Below are 19,337 nucleotides of genomic sequence, written 5' to 3'. Positions count from 1 at the left end.
GAGAGACACGCGAACTACACAAATACAGCAGCAGGCGTCAGGTCGGGATTAAACCCACGACCTCCTGTATACCAGGCGAGGTCGTTAACATCTCACCACAGAGAGAGACATGTAAACTCCAAATATACAGCAGGCGTCAGGGTCGGGATCGCATGCTCGATCGCCTGTATACCGGGCGAGGTAGTTAACATCCTTCCACAGGAGTTACCTGGCAGCTAGTTACATTTGCAATGGTTCGACAGAGGCGCACACACTCGTATAGAGACAACAATATTTATCTAACACAACTGCAATACTTCTGGAACACACACACTATAAGGTGGTGATCACCGTCCTAATCTCGCCAACACTCGGGTACTACTCAACGTGGCCAAGCCAGGAGGGCTTCTGCTTGGCCACGACGACTTGAGGCTTCTGTCTTCAGTCTTCACGAGGCGTCTTCATCATCCTGCACACAGACAGCCCCGCTCTGCGTGTGGAGCCCTGCTGATATGCGCCTAGGCGTGGCCGGCCACACCCAGGCCACGCACACCTTCTCGAACCCTCGAGAAGGTTCTGCTCCCCGACCACGTGACCCCCAAGGTCCCCCTGGGGCCCCTGGCCCCCACCTTGATCCGGTCACGTGTCCAGTCTGGTTCACTTTGAGTGCCACGGCCTGACACGAACCCTGTGGCACTCGACAGCCTCCAGGCAGTGAAGTCATGTGTCCAACCCGACATAGCAGTGATGTCATGTGTGTACAGATCCAACACGGTAGTGACGTCATGTCACTAAACATTGGGGAAACTAAGCGAAATGTCTCGGACCGTGTTCGTGAACATAAGGCAGTTTTGAAACACGGTAGGACCAATACCTCGGCCGTGGCTGATCATTGTTTTAATGTGGTGGGCTCACAGGAAATTGATTTCTCTAAGACGAAGGTACTTTGCAAACCCACTGGCTATCAACAAAGATTCGTGCATGAAGCCATCCAGATATATAGACACAGACACAATTTGAGGCTGAGTCTACCTAGGGGAAGCCACGGACCAGTTCAGATAAATATAATCCCTCGCTGGTGTTGGTGGCGGTGAGTGGGAATCGAACTTGAGTCGCCGGGTTTGTAGTGCAGCGTGCTAACCGCTGCACTACCGCTCTCCTCTGATCACACACTCAACAAAATAACCGCCATTTGCCAAGTGGCAGTGGCGTCACGACGGCGCTTGTGCCAGGCTAGGTGCACTTGAAGTGTCGAACGCCCTCTGGCAGCTCACGGGACAGCTCCAGCAGGTGCCGTGGGTCGGCTGACTGCGATGAGTGGCCGATGCACCAGCTGTACCCCCACTGTGTCAACTTGCTGCTGCGGTTTAGCCACCCGGCGCTCCGCTCGTTGTTGTGAGCATCGCTCCTCTGCCCTCTGCTGCTGCCGGAGAGCGACTGCTTCCCAGTAGCAGCAGCAGCGTCCTTCACGAGCCTCCTCCACACACAATACCGCAACACGCCACCACGGCGCCTGTGCCAGGCCAGGTGCACTCGAAGTGTCGAAGGCTCGCCGACAGGAGGGTCACGTGACAGACCCAGCAGGTGCCATGTGGGTTGGCTGACCGAGATGACCGGGAGACGCACACACAGCTGTACCCTCTGCTGTGCCAACTCCACACACATCACACACGCTCACAGAATCCACAAGAGGCCGGTAAGAAAGAATGGGAAATGGATTTATTAAAACTAAATTTAAAAAAACGGTCACCTTCAGCAATAATGACTGAAATGCATCGAATTCACGGCGGTCCGAGGTTTAATTGAACATCCACATCCTCCCCCGAGGTCATCATCGCGAGGTCACCCCGGACGCGTCTCTGGTGGCCCGAGCAGACCACAGGGTCCACGATCACGAAACGCACGACCAACCCTCCCCCCCCCCCCCCGCCTCCTGGCTGCCATTTCACCGAAGATTTTTTTTTAGCGTTTCAGTTTTTGTTGTCCGTCCACCCTCTCCGCCCGCGCTACGCCAGGGGCGCCGCGGGGAAACCGACTTAACGCGGAGTTTGATCTTGGGGGGGGGGGGTGGGGAAAGAAACCCCCCCCCCCCCCAAACACAACCCCAACCCGTGACGATACAAAAGGCAATCGAGTAAACAATAACGAAGATTGTTAGTTTCAAAACGACAACAAAAATATATATATAATCGAGATAGCTTTCACTTCTACAACAACTTGACGAGCGACCGGCGGCGCTGTGGCTGGCTGTGGTCGGTGGGGGGGGAAGAGGGGGGGAGAGGTTGGCGGGGGTTGAGGTCAAATGCAGGTCATGGAGGGGGGGTCACCAAATAAACAGGTCGAAGACCCTGGCCACACCACACCACGCCACGCCACACTTCTGCGGCCCCCGGTCTGGGACCGCTCTTCCCTCCGACATTTGGAGCCACTGGGAGCCCATGATGCCCTCTTTACATCGTCGTCAACTCGACGGACGCAAACCCATTTCTCGGCTTTCCGCGTGCCCAGTTCGCCGTCCTTCCCCCGCACCTCCGATTGGCGTGGTTGCCGCTATTTACGCTCTCGAAAGAAACTCAAAGTACACACACACACACAAACATACTATACGTACAATAACAGAGTGGACGTATCGATCGATTAACACTGACCCCCCCCCCCCCACCCTCATTGATACAACCGCTGTGGACCGGCAAACATTCTGAAATAGTGACCCATCCCGTTACAGAGCGACCCATCCCGTTACAGACTGACCCATCCCGTTACAGAGCGACCCATCCCGCTACAGAGCGACCCATCCCGCTACAGAGTGACCCATCCCGTTACAGAGCGACCCATCCCGCTACAGAGTGACCCATCCCACTACAGAGTGACCCATCCCGCTACAGAGTGACCCATCCCATTACAGACTGACCCATCCCGTTACAGAGTGACCCATCCCGCTACAGAGCGACCCATCCCGCTACAGAGTGACCCATCCCGCTACAGAGTGACTCATCCCGCTACAGAGTGACTCATCCCGTTACAGAGTGACCCATCCCGCTACAGTGACCCATCCCGCTACAGAGTGACCCATCCCACTACAGAGTGACCCATCCTGCTACAGAGTGACCCATCCCGCTACAGAGTGACTCATCCGGTTAGTGACCCATCCCGCTACAGAGTGACTCATCCCGTTACAGAGTGACCCATCCTGCTACAGAGTGACCCATGCCGCTACAGAGTGACCCATCCCACTACAGAGTGACCCATCCCACTACAGAGCGACCCATCCCGCTACAGAGTGACTGCCACTCTGGCGGGAAACCTTTTCCCGTGGCTCGCACGTCGCCACGTAACGATGGCGCTTCGCCTAAAGTGAAATATTAAAAATTATCAGACGCCACTTTGCCAAACAGCGAGTTGGTGAACAAAAACGCTAAAACACGGACGTACAAAAAGACAGTTCAACACGTAGCAGTAGTAGTAGTAGGCTTCCGCGATCGATAGTATCCATCGGAGGCTTAGATCGCATAAATGTCAGTGTGTCGTTAAAACCGCCACCGCCCGACAGACAGGAGGAGTGCTCCACAATTCTCTCTGGCTGTCGCCTGGTGATGCCGGTCGTTGTAATTGCCGGCGAAACGTCCCACGGTACTCGAATTGTAAATGTTGTGGTGGGTTTGACTCTCCAATACACAACTACTGGTGAGTGTTGTACTAGTATACTACTCAATACACTACACACGACACCAGTGGCGGCTCCTGCAAAATCTCTCAGGGGGGGGGCAAATGTCTGGATGATTGATAAGGATAAGGTCCACCCATGCAATGGATAAATTAACAGCTTAAGCATGTAAAGGCAACTTCACTACTTTAATATTAATGCAAAATAAAGTGACTCTTACAATACATCTTGTTTGTTTCTATACTCACTATTATTACAATCCACTCAGTTTCTTTTATTAAAGATTCCACTAGGTGGCGACAAATAATATTGTTGGATGAAACGTGCTTACGTATGATGACGTAAGCACGTTAGTGCGAGCCCTCCCGGAAGCCATAGAGAATGCATTGCAGCGCCCGCTGTTCGAAAAAAAACATCTTTGAATGTAAGTCTATGGGAACACTCTGGGCGATTCTCAGCCAGAGTGAAATCGCCCAAAAAGAGGCGGTACTCCACAGAACGTAGCATGACGCTGATTGGACTATATCCAGAGGCACAGTAACGGCTCGCGAAACTCTGTGGTTGAATGACATTGGTGGTGCGTCGCCCAATCGCCCAAATGAAGAAACCGCCCCTGCACGACACTATAATTGTAAATGTTGTGGTGGGTTTGACTCTCCAATACACAACTACCGGTCTGTGCTGTACTAGTATACTCCACCGTACAACACACTACACTATAATTGTAAATGTTGTGGTGGGTTTAACTCTCGAACGCATAACCGATGAGTGCCCTACTAGTAACGAATGGGCCACGTTTTGTTAACGTGACAACACCTTTACCGATTGGCCGTGGGCTGGCCGCGGGTTTAACGACACGACATTGAGATATTTACGCGATCTGATCCACAAATACCTCAATTGTGGATTACAAAATCAACACCTTGCATACTATTTCTCAATTCGCGGTGGCTGGGTGTGTGGTAGGTAAAAAAAAAAGGCATTTTAATTCCTAAAATAAAACCCCATATGGGTTTCTCTTAGTTAACGCGGTTATACTGCAGTCGTGAAACATACCCACGCACCTCGGCCCCCCGCCCCCTTTTGTTTTGCCGGACTACGGACAAATGTCGCACGGTATTTAAAATATTCATTTGTACAAAATAAACAAATGCAGTGACGGAGTTTTGTGAGCTCTGAAGTACGAGCCGATGCCCCCCCATCACCCCCTCCTCTCTCTCCCTACGCCACGAAACGAGCAGCGGAGAGGTTCACTCGCAGGTTCGAGAGGAGTCTCAAAAGAGATTTCGTTCTGGCAAAACTTTGTATTCCTAAGTGGGACAGCAGGAAAGTTAAATGTCCTCATCTCTCTTCAGCCACCGCTCCAAAAACGCAGTTTTTCTGGGGTTTGGCCTATCGGGAGATTCAATATCTGTCTCGAGTTTCAAGTAAGTCTCATTCGTTGCTTGTTATGGGTCAGGGTTTCTTAACTTTCACACAAATTTGCGTGGATGCATTTTTGCTCAAACCTAAAAAAAACGGGTGGTCATCGACGATTCTCCTCCAGACGACTTCTCACTCGCCGCCAGAAACTGGCAAACAACCGCCTGGGTACGCGAGTCGCGAACGGCCGCACGCTACAAAACCTCCCCCGCCCAGCATGCAACGACCTCGGGGAGAGGCCCAGGACCGGTTCAGATAATCGTCACCCGGTGATGGGCGTCAGCGGGAACCGAACTCGGGCCGACGGGTTCGTAGCGCAGAGCCAACCACTACGACACGACTGCTCCCCCAACTACGCACAACAACAACCGCCAGTCGCCACTAAGTGGCGGTGACGTCACCACGACGCCTGTGCCAGGCCATGTGCACGTTGAGGCCACGTGAAGTGTCGAACGCCCGCTGGCAGGAGGTCACGGGGCAGACCCAGGTGCCACGGGTCGACTGACTGAGATGACCGAGATGACTGGCTGATGCACCACCTGTGCCCCCTACTGTGCCAACTACGATTTAACGACGGACACACGCACGTACACACACGTAAAACATAGCTCATCATGCCACAGTGCGATGCAGTGTCGTGAGCATTACTTATTCTCGTCAAGGAGCGCAAGACCACCATCACGCAAACTAGGGCCGGTCGTCGCAGCAGCGGATTCTTTGGGCGAACCCTCCCAATGACGGCGGTCGCCGGCATTGCGCGCGGCGCTTCCGGACGCGCTTCTGCGGCCGTCTGGAACGCTCTTCCATCCAGTATTAGGAAGCCGCGCTATGCACTTGTGAATAATCTCGAATGACAAACTCATTTGTTCAGAACTGCGTGTTGTTGTGTTTAGTCTGCTGCCCTTCCGCCGCACCTCCGATTAGCACGGTGGGCTACGTACGGCATGAAATAAGTTAAAGATACGTCCGTACACTTTGAGACCCACGGACTCGCATAAAGACCCAGACTCATGTAGAGATTAACAATCACACAGACACCCAGTGGAGTTCAACATATAATAGCAATTTAACACGTAGACTTTCGCGACCAATATTAGTCATAATAAACGTGTTTGGGTTAGATCGTGTTATTTATAAATGTGTCGTAACCCTCCACCACCCGACACGGCCAAACAGTAAAAAAAAGTGTCACGTTTACAAAAGACAAATAGTTCACTACTTTAGCCCACCGGTGTGTTGAAGAGTGATTCAACATCATTTTTAAAAAAATTGAGTAGTACGACGTTTCGCTGGTAATTACATCCAGCATCATCGGGCAATTTGCCAGATTGGTAAAGCCCTACACTTGCTCCCGGTCTTAAAGAGCAGCAGCAGCAGGGTGACGTCATCATTTAACCCAATCAGGTGCAGTGATTTGAGGCAGAGAGGGGGAGGGTATTGCAATTATAGAATAGATTGGTATTCAATTGTTATTAATTAGTATTTGTTCCCCCTATAAGGAATTGTAATACATATTTTATTTAATAATATGCTTCCAGGCCGCACTAAGCCTGTAGCTGTCAGAGCGATTAAAATGTTTTGTATTTCTCTAAGTTTCAATGGAGTATCTAATTAGTATTGGCCAGTAATAATTAGTGTTACACAACACTTCAACGTTATCAAAATCAATTGAGTGTCCTTGTTGACAAGCATGTTCTGCCACTGCCGACAGTTGTGTTTCTTTGGTGTTCTTTTTAGTCTTACAATTAATCCGATATGCACCTTCTGTTGATAATTTAGGCAATTCGTCTTTAGTGCAAGATACTAGTTTTTGAATTGTGTGTACTGTACCAAATCTTACTTTAATGTTTTGCTTTTGCAAAATACGGGCTAATTTGTTAGTTACTCCTGAGATAAATGGTATTTTGATTATTTTAACAATCTCATCGCTTTCAGCAGTGTTGCTTTGCGTTCGTGATTTGGCATTTAGTGGTCTGTTAATGTGAGCATTATTGTAGCCACTCTGTCGTAGTGCTACTTTAACATGTTTAATCTCTCACTAGACTTTCACCATCTGACAATGTTTTAGCCCGATGTATGAGCGTCTTGATAAGAGAGGATTTCTGAGCTGGGTGATGATGTGAATATTAATTCAGATAGACATCAGTGTGCATTCGCTTTCGGTAAACGCTGTGTGTTATTTTGCCATTTCGAACATGTCCAAGCAAAATATCCAGGAACAGGAGTGTGTTATTCACCTCCATTTCCATGGTGAACTGGATGGCCGGGTTTTGTGCATTGAGATTATTTAGAAAATCATTAAAAGTGTATCTTTACCATGTGGCCAGACAACCAAAGTGTCATCAACATATCTAAACCAAAAAGTGAATGTACAGAGGCGAGTGCTCTTGTTTCAAAGTTTTCCATGTACAGATTTGCTACAGTAGGAGATAAAGGAGAGCCCATTGCAGCTCCTTCCTTTTGTTTAAAGCAATCACCTCTCCATAAGAAGTGTTATTTAAACAATGGTCAGCCTTTTTTCAAAATTTCTTGCTGTGGATTTCACACCTGATGATGATTGTGTTGCAGTCGAAACGTCGTGAGAATTTTTATTGTTTTGTTTGTATTATTTCCCTTCTACGTGACTTTACCGAAAGAACCAAGAATATGAATCCCTGCAGTCACGAAAGCTTTAAATCGAAATTTAATAGTCAGCTAGTTTCGGGATGTCTTCTGGTAAACCTGTATTCTTTACGAGTGTATCAAGTAATTTAAGAGACTCGTTCACTGGAACCTTTGTGAATAGAGAAAGCACATCAAAACTCACCAGAATGTCATTAGGGTTAAGTTTGATATCTTTAATCACATTCACAAGATGTTCTAAATTTTTAATGAATGAAGATGTCCTACCGATGTAGGGCTGTATTTGTTTATATTTATATATTTTGCTATTTATATGTGGCAGAGCCAATTGTACTATGGGTCGTAATGGGATGCCGATTTTATGAATCTTTAGTGGCCCATACAGTCACGGTGGTATTGAAGCCCTTGGCTTAATTTGGTTTTGCTCAGTCTTAGGGATTAATTAATTTGCAATGATTGCAGTAGTCTTGCGTTCTATAGTATCAGTTCGATCTCGTCTAATTTTAATGTAGGTACTTTGCTCTAGTAAATCTTTAATTTTATTATCATAATCGGCTCGTGACATCACTGCAGTAGTGCCGCTCTTATCAGCTGCCAGGATGTGAATATCTTTATTTAATCGGAGCTCTTTTAAGGCTTTTGCTTCGTTCGAGCGAATATTTACTTTTGTTACTTTGCTATCTATTCTCAATTATTTTGGCAACCTCGTGTCGAGCCATCTCTGCCTCGTTATGTGGAAGGAGTCTTACCGCTGATTCTACCTCAGTTTTGTTGCCAGATAAAAGTGTAAAAACCAATTATCATATTTTGCTACTGGCAAAGGAGGTTCCAATGGCGTTAACAACAACCTCGCCCTCGTCGTCATCCTAGCAGGGCTAACTTTACTATTCGACAACATCGGCAGTCCCAATTATTTTAAGTGGTTAGCAAGAGATGGGGGGGCGAGAAACGATGACGACGTCGAAATGCGCCGGGGTATCAGCAAGAGCTTGGTATAAAAATAGAGAGTCGTGAACAATTTTTCTAGAAAAAGAATAAAAACGACACAAACCCTAGCACCCCCCCATCCCCCCCCATTCACCCCCACGTGACCCCCACGTGACTCCATGACCTCCACCCCACCGCCCCCCACACCACACGGTAACCGTTAACACTATAGTTTTTGTTTTTAACATCAGTAGTTGAAAATGTTTGACATCATTAAAAAAATACAACTACACCGACGATGACATCAACAACAATAATGATAATAGAAAAATAAAAAACCGTCCGTGGAAGGGTGTTTTAGTTTTGATAGCGAACGGATTCCGGCACCAACTACTCTGGCTACTCGCACTTTTCGGGCAAAATGCTAAGTTTCTGCACAGGGAGCGTGCACAGAGGAGGAGGGGGGGGGCATGCGGGATGAGAGGGGTGGTCGCAGCGACGATGATGATGACGACGAGGAGCCGTAAGCTTCATCACAGCGCACATCGCGAGCGGTCCCCTGCTGCCGCTCCTACCGTGGTTCAACGTGCGTCTCAGACGCCTGTCTCAGACTCGCGGGTAACGCAGCTGGCGATCGCCGGTCACGCTGCGTTGGCCGCTAGCGCAGACAGCCTCAGTGGTGGTGGTAGCGGCGGCGGTGGCATCACTGCATAACAACTCCAAATTCCCACCCATCCTGGGAGCGCGAAACAAACATTTTTGATTTCACGAGGTAAGGCCCTACTGAGCTTCGCAGCTCTTGGCCATCGCAAGTGACAGCGGCTCAACGAAGTTGCCTCTCCATCATCGCCGAGTAAAGCGGCAGGACCCCCGGGAGAAAAATCCACGCGGCCACGGCTCAAACGAGTGGCGGCTGATGATCATCATCATCGTCGTCGTGGTGTGGACATCTATAGCAGCCGAACGCACTCTACAAGCACGTGACGTCGATTCTACAATGTGAAGGGGGGGGGGGTAAGCCGGGAGGGACCCGGTAGAAAAATCCACGCGACCAATGCCTGGTAAAATTTAAAAAAATCCTTTAATAGTGGGAACTGTTCCTCTGATGTCATAACACGAGACGCGGGCGATGCGAGGATGGGGGGGGGGGTACGCGGGGAATGCAGGAGGGGGGGGGGTAATCTTTGCTACATCAGTTCACGACAAAGCGACGGATGGACGGACCGGAAGAAAAGCTTCCATCCTAAGACGACAATGGGAAGCGAGTTGGTGCGGAGGTGAAGTGGGCGCTTAACTTGAATGTAAAAATGTAAACAAGGCACGGCTTGTTGTGTTCTGAGCAGGGTCTGGACCCCCCCCCCACCCCGTTTCACAACGGCATGGGGAGGAGGAGGGCGCGTTGTTGAACCCATCGAGAACGCAGCTAGTAGTGAGGGAACGCAGCTACCAGTATATAAGTGTACGTGTGTGTGTGTGCGGGGAGCGGTAGTGTAGCGGGTAGTGTAGCGGGTAGTGTAGCGGCTAGCGCGCTGTGCTACGGACACGGCGACCCCGAGTTCGATTCCATATTTGTCTTTGCGCGTGTGAGCGTGTGTGTGCGCGCGTGTGTGTGTGCGTGTGTGTGTGTAGAGAAAAACCGTCAACGGTTCCGACTCGCGCGGGAGAGGCACGCTCCCCCCTCCTGACCCCGGACGCAGAAGTATTTTGTGTCTCAAATCAAAAAAGAAAAATCTCGAGCGATCGAATAACTTAGTGTCGTTTTTAAAAACACAGGACGCAAAAAATAAAGAAGAGCGAGAGAGAGAGAGAGTGAGATTAAAAAAAAAGGCAATTCATGTGTTAGACGTTACCCCCAAGTCTGAGGAATGCAGAGCAGACGAGGTGGGGTTAGAAACACTACGACACGCTACAGGACACGCAAGCCCCTTTATGTACACGACGACGACGATGGCTCTTACATTTCATCTCTATACACAAACGATCTGCTACGTTCATTATCGAGGATAACACAAAAAAAACTAAAATATTAAAAACACAAACGACAAATGAGAAGGACGTCATTCCAGTAAAAAAACGGGGGGGGGGGGGGGGTGGTGACGTCACGATACCGATGGCCCAACGTCGCTGGAGGCCGACCGCTGTGACCCGAATCAGCGGCCATGACAGGAACATCATCTACATCATCAGGCTACGCGGTACAGCAAGACGCGGCCACAAAACGAACGGTCGCTCCTCTCTGGAGGTGGGTGCGCCAAAAGCAGCTACGGCGGTCAACGTTCAGGTGTCCTTCACCCCCCCCACCCCACCCCCCGCACCGCCGCTTGGCACAGTCGGCTACGTACGGCGCGAAAGAAGTTCCAACGTGCACGCGGACGTACCGGTGGGCGCCCCATCCGTTGGCCTGCTGGGGTATGAGAGGTGAATCCAGCAGTTGCGTGTTTGCCATTCGCAACTGCGTGGATCGGAAAAACGCCGCACAACTGACAGAGATCGACGACTAAAAGTGGCTCTCGCTCGCCCGCTCGCCCGTGGAGCATGCGCGCTCACACAGCCATCGCAGTCCCACACGGAAGCCCTGCATCAGCGCGGACGGACGGACGATCTGGCGCGGCGCGGTCAATCGCCGCAGGACGGCGCCATGTCTACCCTCCTCCCTTGGGGGGACACGCGCAACGACGCAGGCACAAGCGTCGTCCCCCCACACACCCAGCCCACCGCCACTCACGGGAGTTGGCATCGGGGTTATGCCCACCCCGGGCCGTAACGATTCGGTTCAAGTTCGTTCATTCTCCGTCGTACGGCGCTCGCCGATCCACGTCTCAAACGTCGCCGATCGCTTCTCACGGGCGCGTGGAGGTGGGGATACGCCATGAGGGGATATCGCGAGCGGCGCCATTGTAAGAATCGAGATTTAAATCAAAGAATCGGCGAGGATGCCCACCGCGCGTCTAACTAGGCCCAGTGGGCAGCGAAGGAGACAGAGACAGTGAATTTGTTCTCGTTGATTTGGGCTGGAGGAGAATGTGAGAATGTGGAATTGGCCACAGAGGCTTTGCCGAAGGCTCGGGGGGGGGGGTGGGGAGGCTGTCTTAAAGATACGGATTTTTTTTTCTTCTCCCCCCTTTAATTTAAAACTCAACGGAAAAAATGAAATCGAATTCCAAAGTGTGTTGGCGGGGGGAGCTCTGTCTATCTCCATAGGCAGTCCTCCTGGCTCACAACTCAAAGAGTCCACAACCCAATATCCTGCACCCCCCACCCCACCCCCTGGCACCACCACTGTTGACTTCTCCCAATGACAAGAGAAGCTGCTGCCACCACCAACGCCTGCTGGACACGGAGTTTGGATTTTTGCCCGCGATCGTTTTGTCTTGAATCCAGTTCTCAGGAGTTAATGAGAGCCCAATTCCCCCTCTCCTCACCCCAACCCGCCCCCTCCACCATCGTGTCACAGAAGCGAGATTCGTGCGAGCTCAAGTGTTCGACAAGTGAAACTCCACTCCCCAATGTCCCCCTCCCTGCGTGTTTTAACCGCTCAGGCACACTGCTGCCGATGACGCCTCCTACAGCGACTCCTGCGCTTACGGACATTCGGAGATATGAACATTCGACGTACGAGCTTTCAACGATACGAACAAACCTGGCCGTAGGGTCTAGTTGCCCGTTCGGGCCGAGAGTCGTAAGTTCAACCGACGCGCAACAGATGGTGGTGGTGGCATCTACGTCTGCAGAACGTGAAGAACCAGTGGCATCTACATCTGCAGAACGTGAAGAACCAGTGGCATCTACATCTCAGAACGCGAAGAACCAGTGACATCTACATCTACAGAATGTGAGGAACCAGTGGCATCTACATCTGCAGAACTTTAAGAACCAGTGGCATCTACATCTGCAGAACTTTAAGAACCAGTGGCATCTACATCTGCAGAACATGAAAAACCAGTGGTATCTACATCTGCAGAACATGAAGAACCAGTGGCATCTACATCTCAGAACATGAAAAACCAGTGGCATCTACATCTCAGAACGCGAAGAACCAGTGGCATCTACATCTCAGAACGCGAAGAACCAGTGGAATTGAAATCTGCAGAACCTGAAGAACCAGTGGAATTGACATCTGCAGAACGTGAAGAAGCAGTGGCATCTGCAGAATGTGAAGAACCAGTGGCATCTACATCTGCAGAATGTGAAGAACCAGTGGAATCGACATCTGCAGAACGTGAAGAACCAGTTGGGACTGACGAAGAAATCTATTTACGAAGACCTCTGGAACCCAAATTGTTCGTCCCTGTATAACGGAGGAATTCGGAGGTTAGGGTTGACTGTCCGAAGCGAGCCCAGGTCATGGCCACGATGCTGCTGCTGCTGCTGCTAACTTCCCGCCGCCCGTCTCTCCTCATCGCACCTCTCGGCCGTCCCCCGCTCTCCTGCTGCGTGTGCGAGAGCGGGCCAATGCTACGCAGTGACGACGCGTCACAAGCCGACATTGATAATCACCGTTAGAAAAACACACGCGCCGGCCTCAAGACGAGAGACGGCCGCCGCCGCCACCACCGCCGCCGCCGCTGCCACCGCCAAGGGAGTTTGATTTTGATTAAAACGGTCCCAAGTTCCACAGAAGCGAACGAAATGCAACTTGACCGTGCCGCCTCTTGACGTAATTCACTAAAAAAGTTATTAAAATACTTTGAGGTAAGTCAACAGTGGTCGTCCCTAAAAGATTATAAACTGCATCCACCCCCCCCCCCATCATAGCAAAGCGGAATGTCCACATTGATTTGGGGCTGCCAACCAGATTGAAAAGTCACTGCTTTAAAACTGCTCTTTGTTGCACGTCTAGTTTGTTGTCTTTCCCCGCCCTACGCACCTCCAATGAGCACGGCTGGCGACGTACGGTGCGATAGAAGTTCAAACATATACACACAAACCCTCATTTCTCTACAACTGCTTGTTGTGTGAGTTTGTTTTCCGCCCCCGCCCCCTCCCCCCATGCACCTCCGGCGAGCACGGCTGGCTATGTACGTTGCGAAAGAGGCTCCAACTTACACACACACACAAACACAATCTCATTAATATAGAACAGCTTTTTGTTGTGTGTTAGCTTGTTGTCTCCCCCCCCCCCGCGCACCTCCGATGGGCACGACAGAAGTTCACACGCGCGCGCACAAACACAGATACGACTGCCCGCTCGTTGGCTTTCGGCATCGCCCAGACGCTACCGACGATGCCTCCTTCTCCCCCCTCTGCCCCACGATGGGACAACTCTACAAGCCGCCCGCGGTCGTCCTTTGATCTTCACAAACTTAGAAAAACGAAGTGGAGTTGACCCCTTTTTTTTTTTACACTGTAGACCAAACCCCGATGTATATATATAATGTCTCATCGTCGGCAGCAGGTGTATTGTCAAAAAACCGTGCACAAGTTTTCCGCAATGAAGTTCAGCACGGCAATACCGCTAGATAGATGTCGGTTACAAATCCATTACTGCCACGCGAACCGATGGCATATCTCAGACCGTACCGACTAGGTCAGACACGGACCAGGTGGCAAACCCTAGTTAGGTGGTGGGTGAGCGAGCAAGTGGGCGAATAAGTGGGTGAATGTGTAAGTCAGCGAGCCAGTCGGGTGTGCGGGTTGGTAAATGGGTGAGTGAACGAGTGGGTGGGTTGGTGAACGGGTGAATGAACGAGTGGGTGGGCGAGTTGGTGAATGTGTTAGTATTCGAGTGGGTGGATGGGGTGTTGAATGGGTGAGTGAACGAAATGGGTGGGTGGGGTTACGGTTGCCAACCTTTCCCAACAAGACAAATCCCCCAGACGTATTTCTCAGCCAAGCACTCTGTCCACTATCAAAATCGTGCGGTCTACGACGATACCGTTGGATACAATTCCACCACCGCCAGATCTCGGCACAGATCAATTCCTGCCAAACGAACAGATGCCAAACTCCCGGACTCTCCCGAGGGTAGGCGAGTAAAAAAAAAAACCTCCAGCGGTCAAACCCAGACAAAGATGGCAACCCCATACACGCGTCAAGTCCCCCAGCGACACAGCGGCTTTACCCACAATACACTCCTCCATCCGCCCCCCACTGCACCTCCGCCGTGTGACCTCCTCTACCGTGTGACCTCCTCTGCCGTGTGACCTCCCCGGCCCTTGAACACCGCCACCGCCATCACCACCACAGCAGCAGCGGCGGCAGAGGCGGAAGTCTCCCGGCTGTGGGCGCAGCAGAAACTTGTGCAACTTGGGGGTCGAGGAAGGAACAACGATGATGCCAAACTCCCGGACTCTCCCCGGTGGTGGGGGAGGGATGGGGGGTGGTAAGCAGGCAAGTAGAAAAATACAAACAAACCCTCGGGTCAAACCCTGACAAAGGTGGCAACCGATACACTTGTCAAGTTCCACACACCGCAGGCCTTACCCATGAGACACTGCCCCCCCCCGCCCCGCCATGTGACCTCCCCCACCCGTCGTCGGCCGCGCCGGCCTCACACGGAGGTCTCCGACTGCAGGCGCAGCACGAACTTGTGCGACTTGGGGTCGAGGAAGGTCTCGGAGAGGGTGAAGCGTGGTGCTCGTGACACCGTCACCACGAGGCAGAGGTCGGCGCGCGCCAGCGAGAAGGCGGTGCCGTCGCGCAGCGCCGACGTCACAGGCTCGGCGCTCAGCAGGCGCCACTGGGAGCTCTGCCACTTGTCCGGCTCGTACTGCACCGTGGGGCCCGGGCTCAGGTACTTCTCCAGGAAGGCCTGCGGAAGATCCGCGCGCCGATTGTCGCCGTCATTTACCGTCATTTGTTATTAGGGTCGACTCGCGGTTATACGCGCGCGGGGTAACCGCGGTTCCCGAGGTTCTGACGTGAGTCAGTAATGCGTGGATTTGCCACTATGGCGCACATTAATAATCTTTAAACAGTTGTACACCGTTGTTATTCTAGGAAATGTGTAGTACAAGTCACGCGGTGCTTAAACCGAACAATTGTGTGGCATCCACGTGATCGCCGCTACAGTACAGTAGTTGCAATATCTTTACACAACAGTGGGCGCAGTTTGATCAATGTTGATTGGCGTGGCTCTGGGCTGAGACCAGTGCCACGCGCGCCCTCCCACCGCTTCACGGCCCTGTGGGAGCCTCGGTACCAACAAAGTGAACATTTTTCTTCCGATTCCGTTCCGATGATGTACAGACGTACGTCATCACAACGGGAAAGGGTTACCGGTACCGCCGCCGTTGCACGGCATTCGCTCCCTCGCGTAGGCAGAGAGGAGGATCCACAGACAAGCCGGCGCTACCAACAATTGCCCCCTCCCCCCCCCTCGGCCAAGCTCTGCAGTCCTCTGTATACGAAGGTGTTATCGAGCAATTACCGAGTGTTTGCATGTGGGAGGAAACGGGAGCGCTCCGAGAAAATGCACGCGCGTGTGCGAGGAAAGGGGAAACCCTCGATCCCATCTCGATGTAGCGGCAAGATGTTAACTGCCTCGCCTGGTATACAGGAGGTCGTGGGTTCGATCCCGACCCTGACGCCTGCTGCTGTATATTTGGAGTTTGCATGTCTCTCTCTCATCATCATCGCGGTGGCTAGGAGATGTTAACTGCCTCGCCCGGTATACAGGAGGTTGTGGGTTCGATCCCGACCCTGACGTCTGCTGCTGTATATTTGGAGTTTGTGTGTGTCTCTCTCTCTCCCTGTGTATTTTTCTCCGGGTCCTCCAGTTTTTCCCTGCACATGTATAATCAACGTCAAGCACTTAGAGCAGTTGGCTGCTATAAACGTCGACGTGATGATAAGCCACGTCATCGTTCAGCTATAATTTGTGGCCAGGTCACTTCTGAAAAAGAGCTACATAGCTCAGTGGGCCTTAACTGGTTAAATAAAAATTAAAAATGTTAAAATTGAATAGAAACAGAACTGGAACTGGTGGAGTCCACATTTTTGGCGTACCGCCTTCTCCTGGCGAGCCAGGGTACGGCTCCTCCTCTACGCCCACGGGAAGGGTGTTTCACACCCCATCTGTGTGCGATCCACCAACCCTCGCTGCTGCTGCCTCCACAGCGCTGGGTTACAACTGCCACGTGCAGCAGCGTAGCCACCACCACCGCTACCACCAACACCACCGCCCGGCTAATAAACACATTCCTGCGGAGGGAGCTGGTAGGAACGTTGGGTTGCTCGGTCAATGGCCAGGGTCAACGGCGGCGTGGTGTATTCCGCAAATATGGCCGACTGTGAGGGCGGGCACAAGCCGGCGTGAGTAGGTTAAACGTTGAGTTTTATAAGGGCACCACAGGGTGACCAGCCCCTCCCCACCCAGCGCCACCCCTCCGACCCCCCACCCAGCCCCACCCTCCCCACTCTGCCCCTCCCCACCCTCCCCACTCCACCCCCTCCCATTTTTGGATGCATGACGGACGGACACAATAATCCCCTGTGGGCTGGTGTAACCAGGAGGTTCCTACCAGTAATATCCCTATGCATCCCCCTCCACCTCCACACCACTGACCTCCCATCGCATCACCGTGACCTCCCACGCACCCCCCTGTGGCCTCTCTCTCAACCCCCCTCCCCCCCCCCCCGTGACCCACCCACCCCCACCCCCCGCAACGTCTCAGGGGGGCGTACCCGTGCCGTCATGTCGTGTGCGATGCAGTGGGCCAGGTGCTTGAGGATGCCCTCCATGCTGTGGAAGGGCTGCTGCTTGGTGGCGCGGAGATACTTCTGCAGGGCTCGCGCCATCGAGGGGAAGATGGCCTGCGCCGCCTCCTGCGGGTCCATAGTGAGGCCCGTGCCGGCACGCTGCTCCTCGTCCTGCAGGCGCCGCACGTGCGTGAACGCCTCCTCCGCCGCCACCACCAGCCTGGGGGAGGGCGGGCGGGTGGGTGAGCGGGAGGGTGAGCGGGTGAATAGGTAGACGGGTGAGCGGGTGAATAGGTAGATGGGTGAGCAGGTGGGTGGGTGACCGGGCGGGCGAGCGAGCGGGTAAGCGGGTGAGTGAGCGGGTGAGTGAGCGGGCGGGCGAGTGAGCAGGTGGACGGGCGAGTGAGCAGGTGGGTGGGTGAATGAGCGGGCGAGCGAGCGGGCGACCGAGCCAGCCAACGGGTGCCAACTCAACGGGGATAACGAGCGCAGCTCTGCGATTAACTCTCCCCCGTTTAGAGACTTCCGCAGGTAGCAGGGTGGTGGTGGTGGGTGCCTCCGTTCACCGCCCAATCTCAGAACCCAGCGACCCGAGTTCGATTCCCGCTCATGGCTAAGATCGGTAAAAAAAAAATATCTGATCCCGATGTTGGGCCTTCCCCGAAGGTCGAATCAGCTTCAAATGAGTATCTGGTGTAGTCATTTGAGGCTGATTTGTACGACACTCGGCCGTACAAAAGGCTGCCATCTCTGGTGCAGACAAATCGGTTTCAAAGACAATGGCCAGAAATTATAACGAGCTTCATACTACCCGGCTTCGCCCGAGACTTGCATTCCTGTCTTGGATTAACTCACGGCCTCCGCAGAGGGTGGGGGGGGGGATGCGTGACGTCAGCAGGCACACTGCGTGACGCTGCCGCATGCGGGTGACATCACAGATGTGACGTCACCGCTCACTTGCCGTGCAAAATATATCCATTATTCCGCCCCTCCCCCCCCCAAAATACAAAAGTCTATTTTTATACTTTTTGCATTGTGTGCAGTCTGGAAGCTACCCACATGCCAAATTTCAGGTTTCTTGCATGTCGGGAAGTATGCTAAACATTTCCAACAGACACACATATTCACACATTTCCCTTTTATATATAAAGATTATCAGGGCATCTTTGTTTGCATGTTTTGCCACAAGTGTTGTGTGCCGTTAGTGCAGACTCGACGCCTTGAAGGAGGAGTGGTGGGGCAGCGGTTGTCGTGGCAAGATGTTAACTACCTCGCCTGGTATGCAGGAGGTTTCGAGTTCGATCCGGTCCCCGACACCTGCTGTACATTTGGAGTTTTCGTGTCTCTCGCTCTCATCGTCAAGATGCCAAGATGTTAACCACCTCGTGGTCGCGTGGATTTTTCTCCGGACCCTCTGATATTCCCCTCCACATTTATAATCGACACGCATTTAGAGTATTTGGCTGCTAGAAATGTTCGCACCACGACGACAATGATGATGATGGATAAGCCCACTTCATCGCCCTATCATTTGCAACGGCCAGGTTACTTCTGAAAAAGAGCGAAGTATATATGGAGTGACGTCAATGGAGTCACTATGGCGTCTAGTGCGTCTGGAGCCTCTCCCTGACACCAGAGGAGGCACGGCATGGAAGCTGCCCTGGTTCTGGTGACGGTCAGAGAGAGGGCAGGTGGCAGTCTGGGTGAACCCGAGAGGGCACGTGACCGCGACAGGGTAGCCAGGGGGCCCAAAGGGCGGCTTGAGAGACACGTGGTGCTCGGTCGAAAACCTTCCGGTGAGATCTAAAGGGGGCGTGGCCTCGCTCCGCCTTCGGCCACGCCTCTAGGAAGCATAAAAGGGAGGTCCCGAGAGCGATCGCGGCTGTCTGTTGAAATGGAACCCGTCGGTGCTGCGTCTCTTCGATCCTCGGTCTTTGCGCTCAGCATCGTGGACCGACCCGGTGATGTAGTCGCCCCGTTGTGGTCTAGCTAACCAGTGTACCTTCATGTAGAAACCCTGTTGGGGTGTTGTAATAAACGTCTCGCCTCCAAGTTCAAGTGTGTGCCTCTGTGGAACCCACTG

General features: G+C 52.4%; 1 protein-coding gene across 1 annotated transcript in view; it reads right to left on the bottom strand.

Moving 5' to 3' along the window:
* Positions 1-1,676: 1,676 nt before the first annotated feature.
* VANGL2 (VANGL planar cell polarity protein 2) overlaps positions 1,677-19,337 on the bottom strand; it is a 52,489-nt gene continuing 34,828 nt past the window's right edge. Inside the window, 2 exon segments of the mRNA XM_078619933.1 lie at positions 1,677-15,365; positions 17,240-17,474. Coding sequence (XP_078476059.1) covers positions 15,105-15,365; positions 17,240-17,474 — 496 coding nt within the window. The 3' untranslated portion in view covers positions 1,677-15,104.

The sequence above is a fragment of the Lampetra planeri genome, chromosome 65 (assembly GCF_965212315.1).
Source record: "Lampetra planeri chromosome 65, kcLamPlan1.2.h2, whole genome shotgun sequence".
In the NCBI taxonomy this organism is placed as follows: Eukaryota; Metazoa; Chordata; class Hyperoartia; order Petromyzontiformes; family Petromyzontidae; genus Lampetra; species Lampetra planeri.
The sequence above is the reverse complement of the archived record's forward strand: the minus strand, read 5'-3'. Positions and strand labels throughout refer to the sequence as shown.